General features: G+C 39.8%; 1 protein-coding gene across 1 annotated transcript; it reads right to left on the bottom strand.

The window, feature by feature from the left end:
- Positions 1-987: 987 nt before the first annotated feature.
- Positions 988-10,031, bottom strand: hopx (HOP homeobox). The gene is made up of 2 exons (XM_028589645.1): positions 9,643-10,031; positions 988-1,292 (listed from the first exon to the last, which is right to left on the bottom strand). The coding sequence occupies exons 1-2, from the start codon at positions 9,790-9,792 to the stop codon at positions 1,215-1,217; spliced, it is 228 nt and encodes a 75-aa protein (XP_028445446.1). The 5' UTR covers positions 9,793-10,031; the 3' UTR covers positions 988-1,214.
- Between the last annotated feature and the right edge of the window lie 13,052 nt (positions 10,032-23,083).

Genomic DNA, 23,083 nt, shown 5'->3' with positions numbered 1-23,083 from the left:
GATAGATGTTTGGCAGCTCAAGAAAGAAGTGATGGTTTCTTTGGTTCTGAAGGACTGACCGCGAAATCTTACCCTTGAGATGAACTTTTAAACTCCTTTAACTCCACCTTAGCTGCTTGAAATATCCCTGAATCATATCACAGAGAATACATACTGCATACCTCCACCTGGGCTAAAATATCCTCTGAATTCCCATTTAAACATTTAAGATGTTTGATTTAGTTTTTCTTTTCTTTTTTGTGGCGCTCAGCCACAAGACGACTGATTTCTACTGAAGATGTAGTTCCTCAAAAACAGGTCAAAAATACATCATTTTTTCAATTATCCTATAACAGCGTTACTCAAATGGGAATAAATAGTGCATTTGTTGGGGACTATTTTCAGCAGCAGATTAGTACACATGTAGGGCTGTAGTGAGTACTAGAGCACTAGAAAATGCTTGTCAGCAGGATAAATCCATTGTTACTTTTAATCTCTTCATAGAATTTCTCAACAGTAGGAAAAATACAGAACATCTTTTTGAGGTGTAAAGCTCCAACCGACTGCTGAGATCACATCTTTTTTTTTTATTTACAAAGAGTGATCACAGTGAAAAGGGGACAATGTAATGACATCAGCTGTCATTTGTTTAGCCCATGATGCCATTCAGCTCAGTCGGCTCACATGTCTACCTTCCCCTGCCTCCCTCCCTCCCTCTACTAGTGGAAATGTTCCACGTTTGTCCCCTGGAAGTTCCTGGATGGTGGCAGCTGATTCCGGCAGCATCTATTGTAATCCCTTTGCGTCCTTACATCTTTTATAGTCCCGTTAACGGATAAGCATCCAGCTCCGCTCCCTGCGGACAGACATACATGTAAACAAAACCTGAAAACAAAAGCGCACTGTCCCCCAACAGCCCCTACTCTATCTACACCATTGTATAACTCAGCTTCCTCTGTTTATCTGGACCCCGGACGTACGGTAGCCTCAAAGCACACTCAAAAGTCATTTTAACTTATAATAACAATATCTTTATTTCTGTAAACATGGCGGATATATTGGCAACAACACACAAACACCTTCACATTCCGTACAGTAAGTTAAAATAGCTTCATAGATACAAAAAGGGAGAATGACACATGGTGAGGGGAAGCGTATGAGGAAATAGGGGCAGGGGCAGTTTGTCCAGGAGAAACAAGATCAGCACAGAGCTTCAGGCAGATTCTTCTTCAGTCTCAGTCCAACACTGATCCGAGTTCAGCCGGAAGACCCTCCGCCTGCCTCCACTGTGCGTTACGTAGCTTGAACCATTTCTGGAGGACACAAATAAACAAAAAGGGAGACAAAAATTACAAACACACCCATGGCAGGTGTTAGAAACGGGTGACAGGAGGTTTTTGTTCAGAGACCAACTGAAAACAGGAGAGCGATGAGGTGACTGTTCCGGCTGACAAGATACAGTCATGACATAAATATTCCTGAGAAGTTACACAGGTGGAGTTATTGTATTGTTAGGAATGATATGAACAACTATTTTTAGTTTTTAGTTTTCTTTTTTTCTGTGACCAGAGCACAATCAATACCGAAACCCCAAATATGAAATCTATGATTAAAAGACACTAACTGTAGCAATGTTTGCTTTCTGACTTTCATTACAGTATCGTTCATAATCACATTCCAGTCACATTTCTTGGTACATGTAAGAGTGGTCACTGACTCATGCACACACAGCAGTGACCCTGAGGCTGAAGTTGTATCAGGGAAACCTCAAAAGACAAATGTTTCCATCCAATTATAACAGACCACTCCACCAATAACTGCTCTGCTGAGACTCTGGCCAGATGATGACTGCGCCGAGCGCCTCGACACGCACCCGTGACCTGGCACGTAGCTGTATTGCAGTTTGTGTTGTCAAGGGATACACAACAATGCTGACATCATCACAATACCGGCAAGGGGAATAAGGAGGGATTCGGGACGGCGGCCTTAAGACACGAGAGCCTGGCTGGCTTTGTGAGACGTGCGCGTCTGGCAGGACGGATGGTTTCCAAATTTTGCACTAAAAACACATGAGATTCCCATTTGGAGTCTTCTGGGTTTTCACTTAAGACTAAATCAATTCGATAACTGCTCTCTGAACTTGGCTGTTCATGTGTGTTTTGGGATTTCTTATCCGTGTAGCTCATTTATATGATGCAGGACATCAGTTTGGGGGGAAATGTTACTACAGTTTATCATTACGTATTTCTCAATTAAAGAAGATTCAGTCCATAAAGATTTAGTTTTAAAAAAGGCAATTTTCTCTCCCAGGTTTTGAATGGAATTTATTTTGCACTTTGTTTTGTTTCGGATCCTTTTTAAAAGCGCAAAATGATCTTTGAATGTCTTGTAAAAGCATTAAGCCACTTTACAACAGTAATACGATTTATAATGCTGCTGACACATACAATGGTACTAGTGTCATTTTTTTTTCAAATTGGCTAGCCCTGGGTTACACAACAAAGTCTTTCAAACTTGACTCTACCTTTCTGACTTCAGCACTGAAAAGGAGTTCAAACTTGTAAATGCTGTTAATAGGAAACGGGGTGTGTTTCTTCAGCTAAACCTTCACCAATGAGAGCTTTGTTAACACTCTACAGGGCCCCCCCCTGTGGGTGTGGTGGCTGAAGGAAGAAAAAGAAAAAAAAACTACATCAGCTGAAAATGAAGTCAGGTCTTTTGATGAGGGGCCAGACCTTTACCTCACCCTGGACCAGGCTTCCCCTGTCAGGTTGGCCTGGCACCTCCCACCTTTTGTATACGATGAATGGAAACAGTCACTAACACTGGAAGAGGAATTAGGACGCAGTGCAGTTTCAGTTGATAGCATTTTTCATAGCTGCTCTGCAAACAGAGAAAGCTGCATCATAAACCTCAGTGGATGGAGCCAAATAATGTAACACCACTGCTGTTCTAATGAAGATGGGGCTTGGCAGCAATTGTCGTTAGGCGAATAAATAAGTGGGTATCTTTTTTTATCATGTACTAAATTCCCTATTTGTTTTGCTGAGCTGTAGCAGAGTGATACGTCCTGATAGCTGCATGTAAGGTTTGTTGCCGGAAAGAAAACACAGGCTATACATTTTCACACAACCACCACGATGAAGGTACCCACTCCAACTGCTGAGGCCTCATTAGCTACTTGGCTTCGGCTAACTTTAGAATGAATTTTTGCAAATAGAGGACTGGATTTTACACAGCGTAGTTATTTTAGAGGGGGGCCATTTTACAGAAAGTATGGTTACAAATGAATACAACTACCAGTAACCCTTTCAATGTAAATATATGGGCATGGGAGTATCATATCGAGAAAGATTTTAAATTTTAAATTTTTTGAGATTTGATTATAAAAATCAGACCCCATCCTTTACAGGGGTACTATACACTAACAATGTTAAACACAGATATTAGTTTACTTGTCATGAGAAGTACTCAAATGACATCACACTATTGAACAGTAGGATCCAGGGTTTTTGGAGCTTGATTAATACTTGGGCTTAAAGTGCTCATATTATGCTCATTTTCAGGTTCATAATTGTATTTAGAGGTTATATCAGAATAGGTTTACATGGTTTAATTTTCTAAAAACACCATATTTTTGTTTTACTGCACATTGCTGCAGCTCCTCTTTTCACCCTGTGTTGAGCTCTCCGTTTTAGCTACAGAGGGAGGCATCTCACTTCTGTTCCATCTTTGTTGGGAGTCGCACATGCTCAGTAGCTAGGTAAGGACTACTAGCCAGTCAGAAGCAGAGTATGAGGGCGTGCCACGCTAGCAGCTAGGCGAGCATTATAACGTGTGTTACAAAGTGACGCACGTTCATCACTGAAGTAAAGGCTGGACTACAATAGAGCTGTTTGGAGCAGTTTGTGAACAGTGTTTTCTCTGGTTTTTCAACAACTCAACCTTTTCTTATCACTAAACAACAGTTTTGATGCCTTCCAGTCAGGTTTTCGACCACACCACAGCACTGAGACAGCTCTTGTTAAAGTCTTTAATGACATCCACTTAAACACAGATAGTGGCAAAATTTCAGTCTTAGTATTACTTGATCTCAGCGCTGCATTTGATACGGTAGACCATGACATATTGCTTGACCGATTGGAAAACTGGGTTGGTCTTTCTGGCTCAGTACTAAAGTGGTTTGAATCCTATTTAAAGAATAGGGACTACTTTGTGTCTATAGGTAATTATACATCTGAGCATACAAATATGACGTGCGGAGTTCCCCAAGGCTCAGTTCTGGGGCCTCTTCTGTTCAACATCTACATGCTTCCACTCTCTCAGATTATGGAAAACAACAAAATAAGTTATCATAGTTATGCGGATGACACACAAATACAACAATTAAATATGTGCATTGAACAGATTAATGATTGGATGTGCCAGAACTTTCTTAAATTAAATGAAGAAAAAACGGAGGTGGTTGTTTTTGGAGCAAAAGAGGAACGATTGAAAGTCAGCGCTCAGCTTCAAACGACAATGTTAAAAACAACAGACAAAGCAAGAAATCTTGGTGTAGTCATGGACTCAGACCTAAATTTTAAAAGCCACATTAACATAATTAAAAAATCAGCCTATTATCACCTTAAAAATATATCAAGGGTTAAAGGGCTTATGTCTCAGCAGGATCTGGAAAAACTTGTCCATGCTTTTATCTTCAGTAGACTTGACTACTGTAACGGTGTCTTTACAGGTCTCCCTAAAAAATCAATCAGACAGCTGCAGCTGATTCAAAACGCTGCTGCTCGAGTCCTCACTAAAACCAAGAAAGTGGATCACATCACTCCAGTACTCTCTACACTGGCTTCCAGTGCCTCAAAGAATTGATTTCAAAATACTTTTACTGGTTTATAAATCACTAAACGGTTTAGGGCCAAAATACATTTCTGATCTGTTACTACATTATGACCCACCCAGACCTCTCAGGTCGTCTGGGACGGGTCTACTTGTTGTCCCCAGAGTCAGAACTAAACAGGGGGAAGCAGCGTTCAGTTTTTATGCTCCACATATCTGGAACAAACTCCCAGAAACCTGTAGGTCCACTGCAACTCTCAGTTCTTTTAAATCTAAGCTAAAGACCTATCTTTTTGATGTTGCTTTTCTTTAAATAATCTATTTTATTAACTTTAATTTCTTATACTGCACTGTAACTTTTATTATTATACTGCACTATCAATTTTATTCTTGTCTTTTAATGTTTTTAAGTTGTTTATTATTGTTTTTTAATTGTTTTCTAATTGCTCTTTAATGTTTTATGTAAAGCACTTTGAATTGCCCTGTTGCTGAAATGTGCTATATAAATAAAGCTGCCTTGCGTTGCCTTGGAAGATGGTAAGTCCCTTTGGGGTGGACTTTGGGCTTTTTCACTTTGTAAACCTATAACGTGCACAAAAAGGAAAGGGAAACAGCCAAAAAGCATAATATGAGCACTTTAAAAGTCATGATATCATAACCTCTACTCTGTCTTTTTTTAATTGTTTTTTATCCGTCTCTCATGTTACCCTACCTTATGGAAATGTACTACTAATTCATGAATTGAATGAATATGTATGGGGGTAGGAGACGTTTGCATGTTTCTTTTATAGTTGTATGTACAGCTGGAATCCCTACACAGGATGTGTTTTGTCGCTACTTTAAAGTCTTTCATCTTACACACATCTGACACAGGGGCGATTCTAGGATCAGACCTTTAGGGGGGGCTCAGCCCCTAATGAGAATGTGACACGGATACAGTGCAGTGCAAAAAAACAACAACTTCTAAATCAGTAATTTCATAAGCCGATAATCTCTGAGCTAGCTACTGAACAACAACGTCAACGTTTTTTGACACTACGATGGAACTAAACCTGACACTTCACAAGTCACAGTAATAACGACCTATTTGATGTTCTAACATTTAGCAATTTTAGTTGCTTACGTTTCAGTTTGATTTCTAATCTGCACCTTGAAATTACCAACTTCTTCTCTGGGGACTACGATTAAACTTCACAACCGCACTCCTGCTCTCCCTCTGACAGATTAGAGCAAGACAAACCAACATTCAAAGGCGGGAGTCTGGCACAACCTCCGCCGATTGGTCAACACTACATTTCTGTTAACCCTTTCCTTGACTGGGTTACAGGTGCATAGCATTGGCGACAGCCACACAGGATATTAAACCTGTTTCAAGCTCTTTGAACCTGTAATTGTTTGTCCTCTGTCACTAACAGACAAGCTTGCAAACTCTAACTTGAAGCACTAAAATGTATTATTATAATTTTTAGGGGGGCTAAGATTAAATTTAGGGGGCCTAAGATGAATGAGCCCCCCTAAAAAGGATCTAAAATCGGCAATGATCTGACAGACAGGCTTTAAATCAGTGCAGCTGACTATACCGGCCGCCTAACCGCTTGCGTTTCACTCACTCTTTATGCATATAACTGCAACCCAAAGCATATTTTCAGGCTTCAAGTATTTTCTTCCGACATGTATAACTACAGGGATTTTGCAACGCAGCCGGCATAGACAAGATATAAAAACCTGCATACAAAATACTTCATCTGATGCTGTTGCAGGTTTTCAGTGCCTGTGTAACTGACTTTAGCCCTGAGCAATCTACAGGAACTTGTTTCTGGAGTCAAAGTGGAAAAACAAGTTGCAATCATGAGTCAGACGTACACAAGTTATTGACTGGTGAGATGTGGGCACTGTTAGAGCTAATTATGTAAATAACACACGTTCCATGGCATGTGAGATGTGAACATGTCTGCCAGCTTCTCCTGAACAAACAGGAGCAGATATTTGCCTATGATGTTACGTCAACTCAAATGACATAATTTACATGTAGGGTTTTTCCTCCTAGTGAATACAGCTAAGCAAATAGTCATGTTGTTCCTCTGCCAAAATCCTGAACAGGAATACCAACCGACAATTATTATTCAAAAATGAGACATTCACCATTTACCCTCATTATGGGCGACGACTTGGAGGGCTTTTACAATGATCTATCTATCTATCTATCTATCTATCTATCTATCTATCTATCTATCTATCGGAGGAATGCTACTGGAGGTACCTGCAGAACTCCAGTGCACTTCCAACATGTTGTTATCGGCGCGGTGAAGCTTCACATCTGGCTCATGATGTGACAGTTGCAGAGACTTTACAGTGAGACATTCCTCAGATAGAGGGATGGTGGGAGTGTTCACATGTGGGAGAGGGGTAGTGGAGATTAAATACCTAAGTAACAATGTGATGGTTTATGTAATTGTCAGTTGTTGTGTGTAGTGGCCCATTCCTGCTGGAGTGGATGTTATGTTGATTTGATTAATTGATAGACAGATCATTTTGACATCACATCGGGCTCCAAGATAAATAAAAAAAAGTTTAAATGTCATATAGATGAAACGATTAATTAAAAAAAAAAAAAATCTGCAGTTTAATTGATTATGAAAATATTTGGTAGTTGCAGCCCTAATAAGCTTTGACTTTGGATTCTCCACATCCTACAAGGAAAAACAAAACTGATCAAAATTTAAATATATATTTTCCTCAAAGCCGGACGTGTTTCATGCTTTATGTTTGGAGTCTGAGCATGTTTTGCTGATGAAGATGTGGTTGAAAGCTCTGGAAAAAAAGACAGTGAGCAGACCTTGAGTGAAGAATATTTTGGGTCAAGAGTGTACTTTCACGTGTTTTGTAATCTGTTTGCCAATCAAATCTGTACCTCGCAACTATCACTTATCTTCATCGACTGTTAATCTGCCAATGAATTGATTTGTTTGGTCTACAAAATGTCCATCCCAATGTCCCAAAGCCCAAGGTGATGTATTTACATTTTTTGTCTGTCCAGAACTCAAATCAGTTGCCATCACAAAAGACAAAGAAATGCAAAAAGAAATCCTCCTATTTGAGAAGCTAAAACCAGTAAATATTTAGGGCATTTTCTTTGCTTGAAAGTTTCCATAAACTATTAATTGATGATCAAAATAATTGACTGGTCAATTAATTGAGTTCCTGCTACATATTATGAGCTTAACAAACACTTAACCACATGTGTTTTAAGTTATTTTCTCTCATAGTACATCAAAAGCAGCTGAGATGAAGAAAAAACAAAAGAAACATGTTGACCGACCAAATATGAAAGCAGCAGAAACACGAGCAGCGATAGTGACCACAAAAGAATGAACCCCGAGCTGAAACAGCGGCAGAAAACTCGACTCGGACATGACTTCATCAGGAAAAACAACAATCAATGGAGCGTCGCTGCTGCCTCCTCTGTGGTCAGTGTTACTGTTTACACTCAAATGAGGATTATTTCATCAGACTGTTACATTTGAACAGATATGTTAGCCAGGATCCCACTGAGCACCGTCCACAGACCTGCCCCATTCACTGCTAGTGAGGCAGCTCCAGGTTCAATGTCACAGATGTAAAGGCTTGTTTTGCTTTTAGAAAAAATATGGTGTTTTTTTTTTTAAATTAAACCATGTAAACTTATTATGATATAACCTCTTAATACAATTATGAACCTAAAAATTAGCATAATATGAGCACTTTAAGTAAAACCTCTCAAATTTGTAGAGATGCAAAGTAACAACATACATTAACTAAAGTACTGTAGTTCAGTACAGTCTTGAGGCACTTCACTCAAGTATTTTTTTGGCAACATTACATATGTTCCAGTATATTTCATATTACTCCTCTGCTAGTTACTTTGCAGATTAAAGTCATAAAAGATGATGTATTGCTTTAGATTAAACTACTCATTGGTTATTCATATATAGTTCCACTTCACCGGAATCTGCATTACTGCGCTTACAAAAGGGCACATCAACAATTTAACACACTGACAGGGAATTTGTCATTTTGTATTTTAAGTGTGTTGCTCTACTAAGACAGAGAGTCACTGTCTATGGGAATAAGTGATATTAATAATAATAATTTTATTTATTCATGACACAAATGGAACGTCCATAGTACATTAAAAGCAAATAGGCTACAAGTCCCTAAAAGACTATAAGGGCTACCACAGAGAATGCTTAAATCACCCTAAAAATATAAATGATTCCATAAGAAATCACAAGTAATTGGGCTACAAACTAATCTTACTTTGAAGCATCAGACATGGTATCAGTCTCTATAAAAATATTACAACGGTCTATTGGAGTCTAGGCTGTTCAATGATCTCAATATTTCAATAATAACAATAATATAAATATATATAATAATAATTAAAGAGAGGTGCCAGTTCACCTCCTGGGCACTGCCAAGGTGCCCCCCACCCCCACCCCAACTGCTCGGGCGCCTGTCCCGTAGTCGCAGTGCATGAATAGGACCTGAGCATATGTGTGTATTTCAGGCCTGTGTGTAGTGTGTTCTAACAGCAGAGTAAAACAATTTTTTATTTCCCCCCTGGGGATCAATAAAGTATAAATTATTATAATAAATTAAATGATGCATAGGTTTAGGCTACCATTTGCTCAGGACAACATAATAAATACATTTCAGCATAACACCCTACAGATCTAGACTTTTACAAAAAGGAGGCATTGGAAACACAAGAGAGAAAGAGAGAGAGAGAGAGAGAGAGAGAGAGAGAGAGAGAGAGAGAGAGAGAGAGAGACATGTTATGTTACTCACTTGTGTTTCCTCCTCTGACAGCCCGCACTCCGCAGCGATCAACATGAGCGTCGTCCCGTCCGGATACTTGCTGACTTTTTTGAAACTGTCCTCCAGCACTTTGATCTGTTCCTCCGACAGCTTCATACACTCCATCGCTTTAGAAGTCATATTCGTGTTTTCCCCTTCTGCTCTCCGGTCTTTTATGAAACCGTTTCGAACTTCAGCCCTGGTTGGTTGGGAGCTCCGGAGCGAGATGTGCGCACAGCTGGACGCGCAGAGGAGAAGAGAGGCAGCGCGCTGCGGAGATGGAGAGGCGTAGAGCGGCGGGGGCACTCTGGCAGTTCGGCGGGAGTGTGCGAATGAAGTGGAGGCAGTGTGTGTGTGTGTGTGTGTGTGTGTGTGTGTTGGTGGGTGTGCATGTGTGGAGCTTTTACTACTGTCAACAGAGGCTACGTCATGAGGCCATTCCCACCAGCAGATCCCTCCCATAAAAAAAACACAACTGCCCCAAACGACATTCCTTAAAGGAAAATTATGTGAATATTTGGCCATGGCATCACCACAGCAACAATCAGGAACCAATTAACTTCACTGGCCTGCAATGTTATCACAAGTGAAGTATTGTTACTGGAAACCAGCTACTGATGTACTGTTCAAGAGATATTAAAGGATACTTTAAAATAAATATATTATATTATTATATTACATAACGTATGGTAAAGCAAAACAGTCAAATTAAAGCCAGTATGCGGAAGGTTTCTTCTGTTCTGCCACTGCGGGGAGCCAAAGTTGAAACGTTTCTAAATCCTAGTTGTGTTATAGGCTATTTGTATGTTGCCACTTGGAATTCATGTGAAACTAATTTTAACGAGCTACTGAAGTCATAAACCAATATTTAAAGGAGCAGTTTACCATTTTGGAAAATAGGCCTATAGCTATTTGCTTGCTGAGAGTTAGCCTAAAGATTCTAAGCAAGGGGGAGACAGCTAGTCTCCAAAAATTAAAAAATCTGTCAACGCCTCTAAAGGCTCTGACACACCAACCCGTCGGCCGACCTATGGCAGAAAAGGCAGTCGGACTGACTGCCTCCCGGAGTTGGTCAAAAAAGTGCCTCGGAACACCAAGAGGACGCCAACTTGAGCGTACGTTCTGCGTGTGCACGAGACGTAATACGTCTCCATAACAGCAGGCGGCGCTAATCTGTATTGTCGCCCAAAAATGAAAACCGGCAGCTGGACGAACGCGTCACGTGGGTCTGGCTGCTCCCGGAGAATAATAATGGCGGCTCATTTGGAATACAATCTCATATTTTATGAAGATAGTTCACCGAAACATGTTTCTGAAAACATTTTAAGCGAGAAACAGGCCGGGCAGTTGCTGAATCTGTCTTCATTTCAGATCGACAAAGGTCAGTTTAAAAGATATTCGTCAGATTTGGAGAGGCGTTAGTCAGGCTCATCCCGCTCATCATTTCCGGGTTAACGCTCCACCAATCAGATTGGCCATTGAGTCCTACTACCCGCCTTCCGATTCAACATGTCAAAATGAAGGCCGACGGCTCCTCTGACTGACGACGGCACGGAACACACCGAACAGACTCGAGTGCCTGACCTCGCCAGACTGTCCGACGGACGATAATCGGGTTGGTGCGTCAGGGCCTTAAAAGCTCACTAATCAACACTTTTTACTAAGCTGTGGTCGGACAAGCCCTGTTTGAGCTAACAGTTAATTACAACACGTAAGTCCTTCTAAAACCACAAAATTGCCATTTTTACCTATCTTTTTGTGTACATGTTTAACAACCCAAGATAAGGCGTGTTATTAAGTGAGATTTTGAGATGTTGGTAGGCTGATTTTTTTTACTTTGGACAAAGCCACGCTAGCGGTTTACACCTGCTTCCAGTTTGTATGGTTCCAGTATGGTTCCTATATTACATTTAGAATAATTTCGATTTTTAAATAAGAACAAGGCTACCAGACTAAGACAAGATCAATCTCAATCTTAAATATACTCCTAAAGCAATGAAGAATATTAAGAAATGTACCGTAACGCAAACTAAAAGTTGCCTGAAGACATAAATCATTAAATTATTCAGTTATTAAATACAACAGGCATTGTTTGGGTAAAAAAAGGAATATTACAGTGATTTTTTTCAGCTTAATCTCTCTGTGTATGTTCATAAGTCTTATCCACTCGTTACTGAACATGTTGTCAGTTGTCTGACTCGAGGATACAATGGGAGGCACCTGTTCAAGCATGACTACAAAGATAAGATACTCCTTTTAAATCATAAACCTCCTCACTTGCTCATACACACACAAACACACACACACACACACCCTTGAAATACTTTTCTCCCTAGAATGTCATTATGCAATTTTCACTGTGCTGTGCTGTAATGAGTGGAATATTTACAGGACTGAGGCTCACTTTGATCAGATAAATGCAGACTGTTCTGGTCAGTCTGCCGCAAAGGAAACATCCTGACCAAGCATGATGAATTTCACATGGTAGAAACAGTAAATATGGGCCTGATAATGCTCCTCAACACATACACACAGTTCCTTTTGATGCTATCTTTGGATTTTGATTAGACTGATAATTATGTGGTACTCTCACTGAAAGCTCAACATGAGCGACTGCAAAACTTGCTGGGTGATTTCCTCTTGCCTGGATTTTGGTGGCAAATAATATCTCGCCTACACAAATCTCACCGGTAATACAGACAGCAAGCTAAGGCTAGTCAAATCTATATTTGGCTTTATTTAATCCTTTAATGCAGTCATATTTGCACTATTGTGTAAAATCTACTGTATTTGACATGTAAGCTTGGTCTTTGTGGGTGTTTTGAAGCACGTTTAACATGTTTGAAACGGTTTTGTTTTTCGGGTTTTCTCCTTAAGTTTGATTGAAAATCTTGTTTCAGTGCAGGACTGTTCCTTTTAACAGGTTTGTGGGATTGTTTATTTGTAATGAAAACGTAAATTGAGCCAGTTTCAGGAAATGACCCCAAAATGCAAACATTTATAGGGAGACGGATGTTGCTGGTATCTGATAACCAACAGGTCCTCAGGCATGAAAAGCTGAGAGGAACAAAATAAAGGGTGACACCAAAAAAGAAGAAGGAATCTAAATGAGCATTTTACCACCCTCTGCTCTGTTCGCAGGACACTAGTACTATGTGAACTTTGAAGGACTGCTGGTACTTGGAAAAGCATGCTAATGGATAAGAATATGATTGTAGGCATCAAAAATGTAGTGAATTTTTAATAACATTAATTTAACTCTCTTATTGGTCATATTCAAAACAAACACCCTGGCATGAAAATAATCAGTTACACTTTACTTGAAGGTATCTACATAAGAGTGACATGACACTGTCATGAATGTGTCATAAACATTATAAACAAGTCATAAACGTCTATGACATAACGCTTCTGTCATTAAGTGTCATTCGGTTTTTGTCATGACAAGTTATGATTAGGGTTAGGGTTAGGGTTCCTGTGTCATGACAGAGTCATGTCACTCGTATGTAGATACCTTCAAGTAAAGTGTTACCAAATAATCTCCCTACATTTAAATCCATCAGAGTCTAACAGCGTAATAAATCCCTGAAAACCTTTCCAAAATGATCTAAAAGGGTCTATCAATCATCAATTAAGAGGTTTACGAAATCTCACTTTAAATATATGAAATTTAACTTTTTTAACAAACAGCAGACCAAACAAAATGAACTGTAAGCGTGTGATCGCACCAGTACAAACCGGGGCAAAACATACAACAGTTTATGTATAATTATTACTGGTTTTCTATGTTTGATTTTCAATGGAACAACACAAAATACTAAACGGTTCAGCAGCAAAAACGGTGCCAGATGTCAGACAATCCACAAGCACGTGAACACAGAAATAAATACTGTAGGCAGCTCAGATGATCACCAAAATGAAATCATCTGATGCTTTGGCCAACCGCCAAGTGTCCCAATTTTAGGTATTTGAAGGAGGGACAACTTGTGTAGTCTCACACTAGAGAGACATGTGGAAATTGTTTCTAACACAGAGGATGATTGTTGTCCTTGTCTAGCAACACAGCATATGGTGATTCTGCTGATAACAAGCTGTCAGTTTATGACGGACAGACAAACGTCCCGTACGTACAGCTAACACTGCTACCGATGGTCCAGGTCCCATTCAATGATAAGAAAGGTAAATCCTATCCGATCCAAAGTTCACCCTGAGGGCCTGATGGGAAACGTGACCATATGGGCTCTCATTTGTAAATGATTTCACTGTTTGAACAAGTCGTTAAATGTTGATTTTAGAACCAGTGTGGCTCCCAGTGTGATCAATTCCACCTGTTGCAGGACTACCTGAACGTATCCAAAAGTAATTTAAAATAAAAGGGAAAGACAATAAGACATGAGGGGAATGTGCATGTTTAAAAAGCAAAGGGTGAGAAAAAGTAAAAATATTTTACGTTTTGTCATTTATTAGGTTTTGTATTCTACCTTTTATTTTGGTTTACTATTTTGTTCTGTTTTCCATTGTAATGTTACGTATGGGGTAATCTTTTTTTTGTGTGCCTAATTGTGTAATTACTTACAGACCAAAATATATTTCACATCAAACTGTCAAATTGAATCTTTAAAAATGAATCTTAGAGAGAAACACCATGATAACAGTGAGTGGCTGTGAATCCACCACCAGAGTAAAAATATCACAGGTCATGACCCTTTATTTCCAGCCAGCTGCAGGAAATAGTACAAATCAATTGTGAGCCAATGTTTCTCTGCTCTGATGGTCAGCAGCCTCATTATCGCCTGTACGTTAGAGAAATACATTGGTAACGCTGAAATTAGGCTTCTGCAGATACATTTTCAGGACAGTACAACCACAAGTGGTCTTCTAGCAGAGCATAGGAAACTAAAATCCTCTTCAATAATAATTTTGTCCATTTTGATATTGTCCCGTTTTTTTTTTGTTTTTTTTTTTAAATGTTGATGAATCCAAATTCTTTCACGTTTGTTTTACTGATGCAGTGGTTCGTTTACACTGTCACTGGGGTGGAGCCGATTTCCATTTCCTGAATTCTTTTCAGTTTTCAGTTACATTGTGGTTTGCTTAACACAACACAAGTATTAAAGAAACAACGGTATCTGATCAGATATATCCTGGACAACAATCAGCAAATGTTTAGATGAGGATGTGACTTGCTAGCCGGGCTCCGCCCTCCTACGTACTTATGCTCAATTTTCATTTCCCTTTAGTACTACGTACATCTGGGTTCGCGGTATAGTTTTTCTCCATCCAAATTTTTGGCGGTCCAATCAGCGAACAGAGGGAGTGGCTAAGAACGATGACGTTGAGGCCGTGCGCAAAACCGAATAATAATAATAAATACACTGCCGAATATCCAGAAGTTAAAGCCAGAGAAAGAACAATCTTTGCTGAGTTTTGTTGGTGGCCCTGATGTTGGCCCTCCTCCCCACGGGGTTGGGGAAAGTTTGATTTTCCAGCTCGCTCCGTTAGTGGTGAAGGAGTTGGCTAAGGCTAACGCTATCCAATAGAATAGAAATCATCAGGAAAACAAATAAAACAAAAAATAACATACAACACAAACAGTGATGCAATGAAAATACCACAAAATGTCAAAAATGACTTCACATCACTAGCACAAATGAGTAGAAATGTTCCGATAGCGATCGGTATCGGAAAGTACTGGAGTTTATGCACTGGTCCGAAACCACGTCATTTATCTGAAGAAAATCTACTTTAAAGATGTTTATTTATGTTCTGTTTCTGATATGACTGACTGTCAAACTGAATAATAAAATAAAGTTATATGGCGTTCACTGTTTGTGTTTGTTCATGTTTCACAAAAAGTTTAACCCGAGCCAGGCCGAAAAAACAAAGATAGAAATCCTATCACATCCATACAGGGATAGTAGTATACAGTTGTTAAAACATAATCAAATATTTGACACACTGGTATCGAATCAGTTGCGTATGGGCCGATACGCAAATGCAGGTATTGGAATCGGTATCGGGAAGGAAAAATGGTATCGGACCATCTCTATAAATTAGTGGGAAAATATTTCTAAATCACCTTCCTTCTGAACAAACAGAGTAAGTATATTTCAAACACTGGTACACTGCTGTGGAATAAACTATCCTCAACAACTTTAAAATGCTTTAATGATACTTTATCTGCAGGACAGTTTGCTCTTTGCATCTTCCAGCTACCATATCTTTCTAACACAATCTACTCCTTAGTGACAGTATTCCCAGCGACAGTGAGTAGTCTCAATCCCAAACTGTCCAGATAAGTCGGAAACACTCTGCACTGTTTTTAGAACAGTCCGGTCTTCACTCAGTAACTTGGTCGTAAATAAGAAACACTCTATAGGTTGAGTCCACTTTGTTCTGTATCTTTCTCCACTTTGTCGACACCTTCAGACAGACGTTAGCTGTGTCCCGCATACTGCCATTTGACCGATGAAGGTCTAGTACGGAAACGTTGCCAGCTATTCAATTCATCTTTGCAAGCTAGACAGTGTGCTGGAGTTTCTTTGCAGCTCTATCTGGTTCAAAAGCAGCCCCCTGTTCCCTCAGGATGTGATTTCTGTTGGGAAAATAAAACAGCCCTGAGGTAATCGCACTCGTGACAAAGTCTGAATCACGAGGATCCCGTGTGGCGTTCCTGCAGCGAGACATGAGATCATCTCCTCAGAGTCTGTAGGTGAGACGGATTATTGCGCCAAGCAGGCACATAGTAAAGTGTTGTTTTTACACATAATTACAGGTACACGTGTCAAAAGTCCCGTCACGAACGCTCATCACCGCGGCCCCTGTGATTTCTCAGAGCCAGACTCGCGACTCGGATACAGATGTTCGGTCACCTACACAGCTGTTGACTTCTGAGTCAGAGAACGATGTCATGATATCAGATGGAACTGCATTAGCACATACAATTCTGTATGTCCTGATCTTTTGCACATCCCTCAACATTTTTGCACATCCTGCACTAATCCCCACAGCCTCTTTTTTCTTAATGTTAAATAGTTAAATGTATGCGTTTTTTGTTTCTGTATTCATTGTTAGTTTATTTCATATCGATATTTAAAGCTGTATTCTGATACAATCTACCTCTGGATCTTCCTGCAAGAAAAAAAAAGAAAAAAAAAAGACTTTAAACTGTTTTTAAAAAGTATTGCTGCCAATATAAACTGCCAATATGATAGTTCTAAAATCATTCCATTGCATAATTGTTGGTATTATTATATCAACATAATTCTTTGGGCATTAATAGATGAATATATAGTGATGATAACTAGGTCGATCCAAGGTGATACTGTTACTACTGATACTCGGAATAATTATTCTAATTAAAGCACAATAACAGTTCAGGGCATTGACATTTTTCCATCTGGGTGAGGTTAAAGGTTTAAAGTGCTCATATTATGCTATTTTTAGGTTCATAATTGTATTTAGAGGTTGTAACAGAATAGGTCCATGGAGAATCTGAGATGCACGGTAGTTTACTATTAATACATCTGTGTCCTATGGGAAACGGGGGAAACAGATCTCTGGTCCGTCTCACCAGCCGCGTCCTCCCTCCTCACCATTTAACCCTCGTACTGTAATTCACAGAGACTTGTTTTCATTAACGAGAGGCCGTGAATCAGGACCGACGCATGGACGAGAGAGTTCATTATTGGCCGAGGATCGTGGTCGGCACATGGCCCTTTAAGTCTCACCCGCTCCCTTGTCAAACAAAAACATCTGGGAATAAAGAATCTAATTCACACTGACCTGGGAGATGCGGATACAAGGCTGAATGCTGACAATAGACTGCTAAGAGAAACAGACACGTGCAGTTTGTGTGGTGTTGGAGGGATATCATCATTTTGGGGCACCTGGGTAGCTCACCTATACAGAGGTTTACTCCTCGATGCAGCGGCTGCGGGTTCGACTCCAACCTGCGGCCCTTTGCTGCACGTCGTTTCCCCCTCTCCCCTTTCATGTCTTCAGTTGTCCCATGAATAAAGGCATAAAATGCCCCAAAAATAATCTTAAAAAAATCATCTTCATGGCCGATTGAAGTCTGAACAGATTGGACCAAACCAGGTTTTCAGATTTTAATGTATAAGCTTGTATAACTGACCAGCTTGGAATCTGACCCCAACCCTTCGACTGATGGCCAATTGGCCCTACCACCTGATACTAGGAGTTTTAAACAATCTGGGTCAGGGATCTTCAACAGGGAGTCCAGGGCCCTTAGGGAGTCCTAAGAGTCAGTGCAGGGAATCCAACATATTATTAGCAAACATAAATCCCGACTGCTAACTGGCATGTAGGTAAGGTAGTCACTAAGGTCATCCAAAGATACAGTTCAACCTGAGGATTCACTGTGCCACATGTATGTTTAACATTAAAACATGATTTATAAAATCATGCCAACAATTATTAGGCTATTTTAAAAGCTTAGTATTCTATGCAAAAAAAGGAATGTATTAAGACTTTAGGCCACCCGACATGTTATGTTACGTAGGCCCAGTTTAATATGCAACTTCATTTTGTACAATATATGTAGTAGGGGGTCCCTGCTCCATCTCTCTTTCAGTTAAGGGGTCCTTGGCTTAAAAAATGTTGAAGACCCCTGATCTAGGCTGTAAAACAAGTCATCGGACCACGTCTAAAGTGTTAACAGCGGTTGTGAATGGCCACGCTGCAAGGTGGCGAGAAAAGCCAGCCGTTGTAGAGAAACGGGAGTCGTGCAAATGGGACACATTAGGACAGTGTCCCCTCAAAACACATTCATGCTGTTGCACACTGACACATACAAAATGACAGAAGTAGTTGATCAGGAATAAAAAAGGAGAGTTTGAGAGAGTATAAACCTCTGCCTTACTTTGCCACAACCATACAGCTGGCCAATCAATCGCTGGGTAAAGATTGTAGGATTATCTGTGTTGGAACATTATGAACATCAAAAACTGCGGCTCTTTGGCTCAAACTTTGCTTCAAACGCTAGTCCAACTAATCCAATCTGTTTTCTTTACCCAAACAGGCTTCCAACACCATGTGTGGATATATTTTTAGCATGGTTTTCCCCACCGGGTTGGGAACTTTTAATCGTGGGAGTAGAAGAGCCATGCTGAACCCATATAGTAACATGGATGGAGACAGAGAGATTTCTATCATACATTCTACTCTGTTCTTCTCCGACACTCATATAGGAAGTGCTAAAGATGTTTTTAACAGCCAGAAAGGGAAGCCAAGACTTGACAGCAGGAAATGACTTCCTGAGTCGGTTTGGGGATCCAACCAATACAGAGGAAGCAAGAAGCTTTAAATAAGGGCAGCATAAAGGCCAGGATCTCTTATGTAATTGGGTGGATTTATACGTTCCACGTCAAACCCAGGGGGCCCTCAGTAGGTAACGGACTTCTCTGGGGAAGGGGCTGGAGGCTGTACAAATAACTGAACTTCAAAAACAAAGCAGTTAAACCAGTGGTTTGTCCATTTAGGCAGCACTGAAAAGATGTACTGTACATTCTCAATATTTGAAACATTTGTTCTACTCAAGCTCTGCTTTGGGGATAGTACAGAATGTTGAGAACCATAAAAGATAGAAAAACTATTGTTTGAATCTGCACACAACAAGTAGGCTTGAGATAACATTTAGCAGCATTTAGGAATGCTGGCAGCATTCCCACTCTCTGAAGTCGTTCTGCATGTGTTTCAATTTGAAGATTTGGGCCCGGGGAGGAGAACTCTACTCATCAAAATAAACTCAGCTGGTCTCCTCCTTTTCTTTTCTCCTGACAGCTGAAAAGCTCCATCAGGAGGGCGGAGGTTTCAGCAGAGGGCTGGCGTGTCGCTGTGTCAAGCTGCAGGAAAGCTGAACAAACAACCGTGTTTGTTCATCACAAAGGGGCGCGGTGATAAAGAGACACGACGAGAGCCGAACAGATTAATGATGCTTTGAGAGACAGGTGTTATGAAACGATCGTTTGCGCTCATGGAAACGTTGACTCGTGGAGTTCAAATCATGGTTGAGCCGCAAGTAATGAACTCTATGCAATGACTCTTGAAAAAGGATACGGTTCCCTGTCATCAAGACATCAACATGCAACCAGGCGACAGGATGTCGAATTCCTACTGACCCGATTGTTTTGTTACTTAATGATGACTCTAAATTACACCTGCTTGGGAGACAGAAGAAAATTTGGCTAGCCGGATCAACCGCAACCAAGAAAATGATGGCTCCCCGCCCACTCGCTTTGTATTAAAACAGTGGTTGGTGTATTTTGTAGACATAGTTATGCTTGAGCTCTCTACAGCAAGGATTAACAAAGCCAAGTCATCGTATATAGACCTGTGGAAAAACGCAGCAGCACAGGTATCAGTCCTAATGACCTCAACATTACAAGAACTAGAGGAGAGACGAGGCAAGTTGGGATTTCGGTTTTTGTTTTGTTGAGGGTGGGGGATGGGTGAGGGTTATTGTTCTTGTTCACTTGTGTTTGTCTGTTCTGTAGGTTTAAAAATATAAAACCAATAAAACATGCAACCACATTTGAGTAAACCACCTTTCTGCGTTTTCTACTGTATTAAACCCTGTAGAAGTGAGATTTACACGACGTCCTCATCTGGCCCCAGACTCAAATATTTTCCCTCACTAACTACAAAAAGAAATTCTCTCTCTATTTTGACTGCAGCCCGAGACTATCTGATGTACATCCAGTGCAACAATACCCCATTGTTTGCGTACAGGACGGACACAGAAACTGCTTTTGAGTGAAGCCAAGAGTAGACTCCCATAGCAGTGTATCACTGGCAGACAACCTCAGAGAGCACAAGACCGGAGCTGCGTATGCGTATAACAATCTCGTTTGTATTCTAGATAGGGGAGAAAGGAAGACGTGGAGGGGAGGCAGGGGGCTTATCTTTTGACGGCTGATTCCGATGAAAACTTAACATACTGTATGCAGAAAGTGCCCCACTGCTGCTTTCAACATGGTCAAATGTTCCAACGGCTGGAAAATTAACTTTTTTTTTCTATATAAATAAACCGAAGATAGATTTGTGGCAGAGGTTGAGGTTTTGTTGATTTGACTCTAGTGACATTAATATACAAATTACATGTCACTACGCTACTCTTTAGTCCTGGTTGATACAATACCATAACTTAATGATTCCTGACACGTTTCATGAAAGCTTTGATATTTGCAGCCATTTGTACACTTTGTATAAAAAAAAAAAAAAAAAAAAAGCCTGGAGCCAAATAGCCTTTTTTATGGTACGTAATAAGAAACATACTTTTTTTTTTGCTGTCCTCTGGTAATGTTAACTTATCTAATTGTGGTGCCATATTCAGATAGTTCTTGACAAACGTGTCAAAGGTTCGGTAGTTTCCTTTGGTTAAATGACAATCTGGATTTTATTCCAGAATAGAAAGGTTATTTTAATTTTTGTCTTGATGTGCTTGCAAAAATATTTCGTTTAACAAATAATGAAAACAATCTACCAGTGACACATTACGAGCTGGAGTCAAGGCTGCTTTCAGGACGTCTGGAAGTTGCTGTATACCAACATCACAGTGGTAGTTACAACTGTTTTTTAGGTAAAAGCTCACATCAGACTTTGCACTTAATAAAACAGCTATGCCTGAAAAAGCAAACAAATATTTGCCCTTAAGTCAGCAAAAGACAAAAAGGTACCTAAACCCAAATTTGATGGATATACACTGTAGAGCTCTATTCAGTACACAGCATATTTCAACAGTCACACAATCAACATACAACTGACCTAAGCAAGTTTTAAACATGGAAATATTTCCAACCTTTCCACATGATGTGAAGCACTAAAGATATTACGTATTTAAACCCCAAATTAGATAAGATAAAAAGGACGTTATGGATTTAATCTACTTCTGCTCTCACTGTGGATTTTATAATTTCACTCCATTTAGTTCCTACAGGAATCCTAGCAGAGTAAAGGAGGTAAAATGTACAGCCAGATGGGGAAACTGTGACTAGACTTGATCATGAATGTATCAAAGAAGGCCTGTAGTAAGAAGGAAAGTTGGACCAGAGTTGTGGCTGAGGTGGGTAAAGGGGGGGGGGGGTTTGACACATTGGAAGTGGGTGTGTGAAGGGTTGGACCAGTCAAAACTGGAGTTTAAATGTATCTGGCAGAACAGCACTCACTTGTTTGTTGGGTGAAAAAAGAAAGAGAGACAGAGACTCATTAATGAGTGCTGGATCAACGGGCTGTAGATTTTAACGGTAACGGATTTAAAAGCAAAGAAAAACCTCTGAGCTTGATTTGTTATGGCCTGTGCAAGTCAAATTACTTTCAGATTTGTAAAACATGAAGAGTATGTAAAATACTGCTGCTTTGAAGTGCTTGAAATTACTTTTCCAACGCCCTTTTCCAGCTGGATGTTCTCATACTTTTAGACTTTAACACGTTTTCATGTTTTTCAAAAATGAAAACTAAGAATGTGCAACTTTATGCCTTTTGCCTAGCTGGCACCGAACGCATGACCGGATAAAATATTTGAGGTAAAGGGTGCAGTTTTCCATGAGAACAACAGCAGTCCAGACCAGACCATGTGGGAGCCAGATATGTTTGCAAATGGAGCAGAGACCAGTTCACTGACTGTTTGTGTGTTTACTACACGCGATTAGCTTCAGAGTATTTTACAGCTCCTTCTTAAGCAGCTCGACTCAGTTAAAGAAAACAAACTTCATTCTCAGACAGAGGTCCTCAGCAGACTTCTGAAAACTGCTGTTGAGTTTAAGAAAAAAACACAAACCAAGTGTGGGGGAAAAGCATGGGAAAGATTTTCCAATATATGCATTAACCATACTATAGTGTTTTTCGATGCATACTTTACAGTCTCATGGGTATAACTTATGTTTCAGATATGTTCCCGCCCTTTCAAGAAATAAAACATTGGAAACAAATCCAAAAGAAAAATTTTTGGCATGAAAACAGTCAAATTTAAAGATACTGAATATACATATCTGCAGCTTTAATAAAACATAATTTTATAAATGACTATATTGTTGAGCTGTAGCTCGAGTCTAAAAGATTTGCTGATGGATTGATCCAAGATATAATCTTGCTTCTTAAAATGTTACTTCTTTAATTGGTCTAAAATGTAACCAGAGAAGAGCTGAGCATAGTTTAACACAATGTGCATTTTAAAAAGTGAGGATTAATAGTTGTGCACACTCATTGTTGGAAAATGCACAAAAGATGCAAGTCTCTAGTGTGGGCTGCAGGTAAAAGATGCAACAAATTTCTCATTTGATCTGAAAATAGAGTTAATTTGATGAGAAATACATTTTCCTTCAAAAGTCAAAACTTTTCAAATACATACAGTATAACATTTAGGAAGTCAAAAAAATCTTCCTAGTTGAGGCCTCATGCTGCTGTAAAATGT

Source organism: Perca flavescens, chromosome 10 (genome assembly GCF_004354835.1).
Source record: "Perca flavescens isolate YP-PL-M2 chromosome 10, PFLA_1.0, whole genome shotgun sequence".
NCBI classification, from domain to species: Eukaryota; Metazoa; Chordata; class Actinopteri; order Perciformes; family Percidae; genus Perca; species Perca flavescens.
This window is presented reverse-complemented; position numbering and strand designations above follow the sequence as displayed.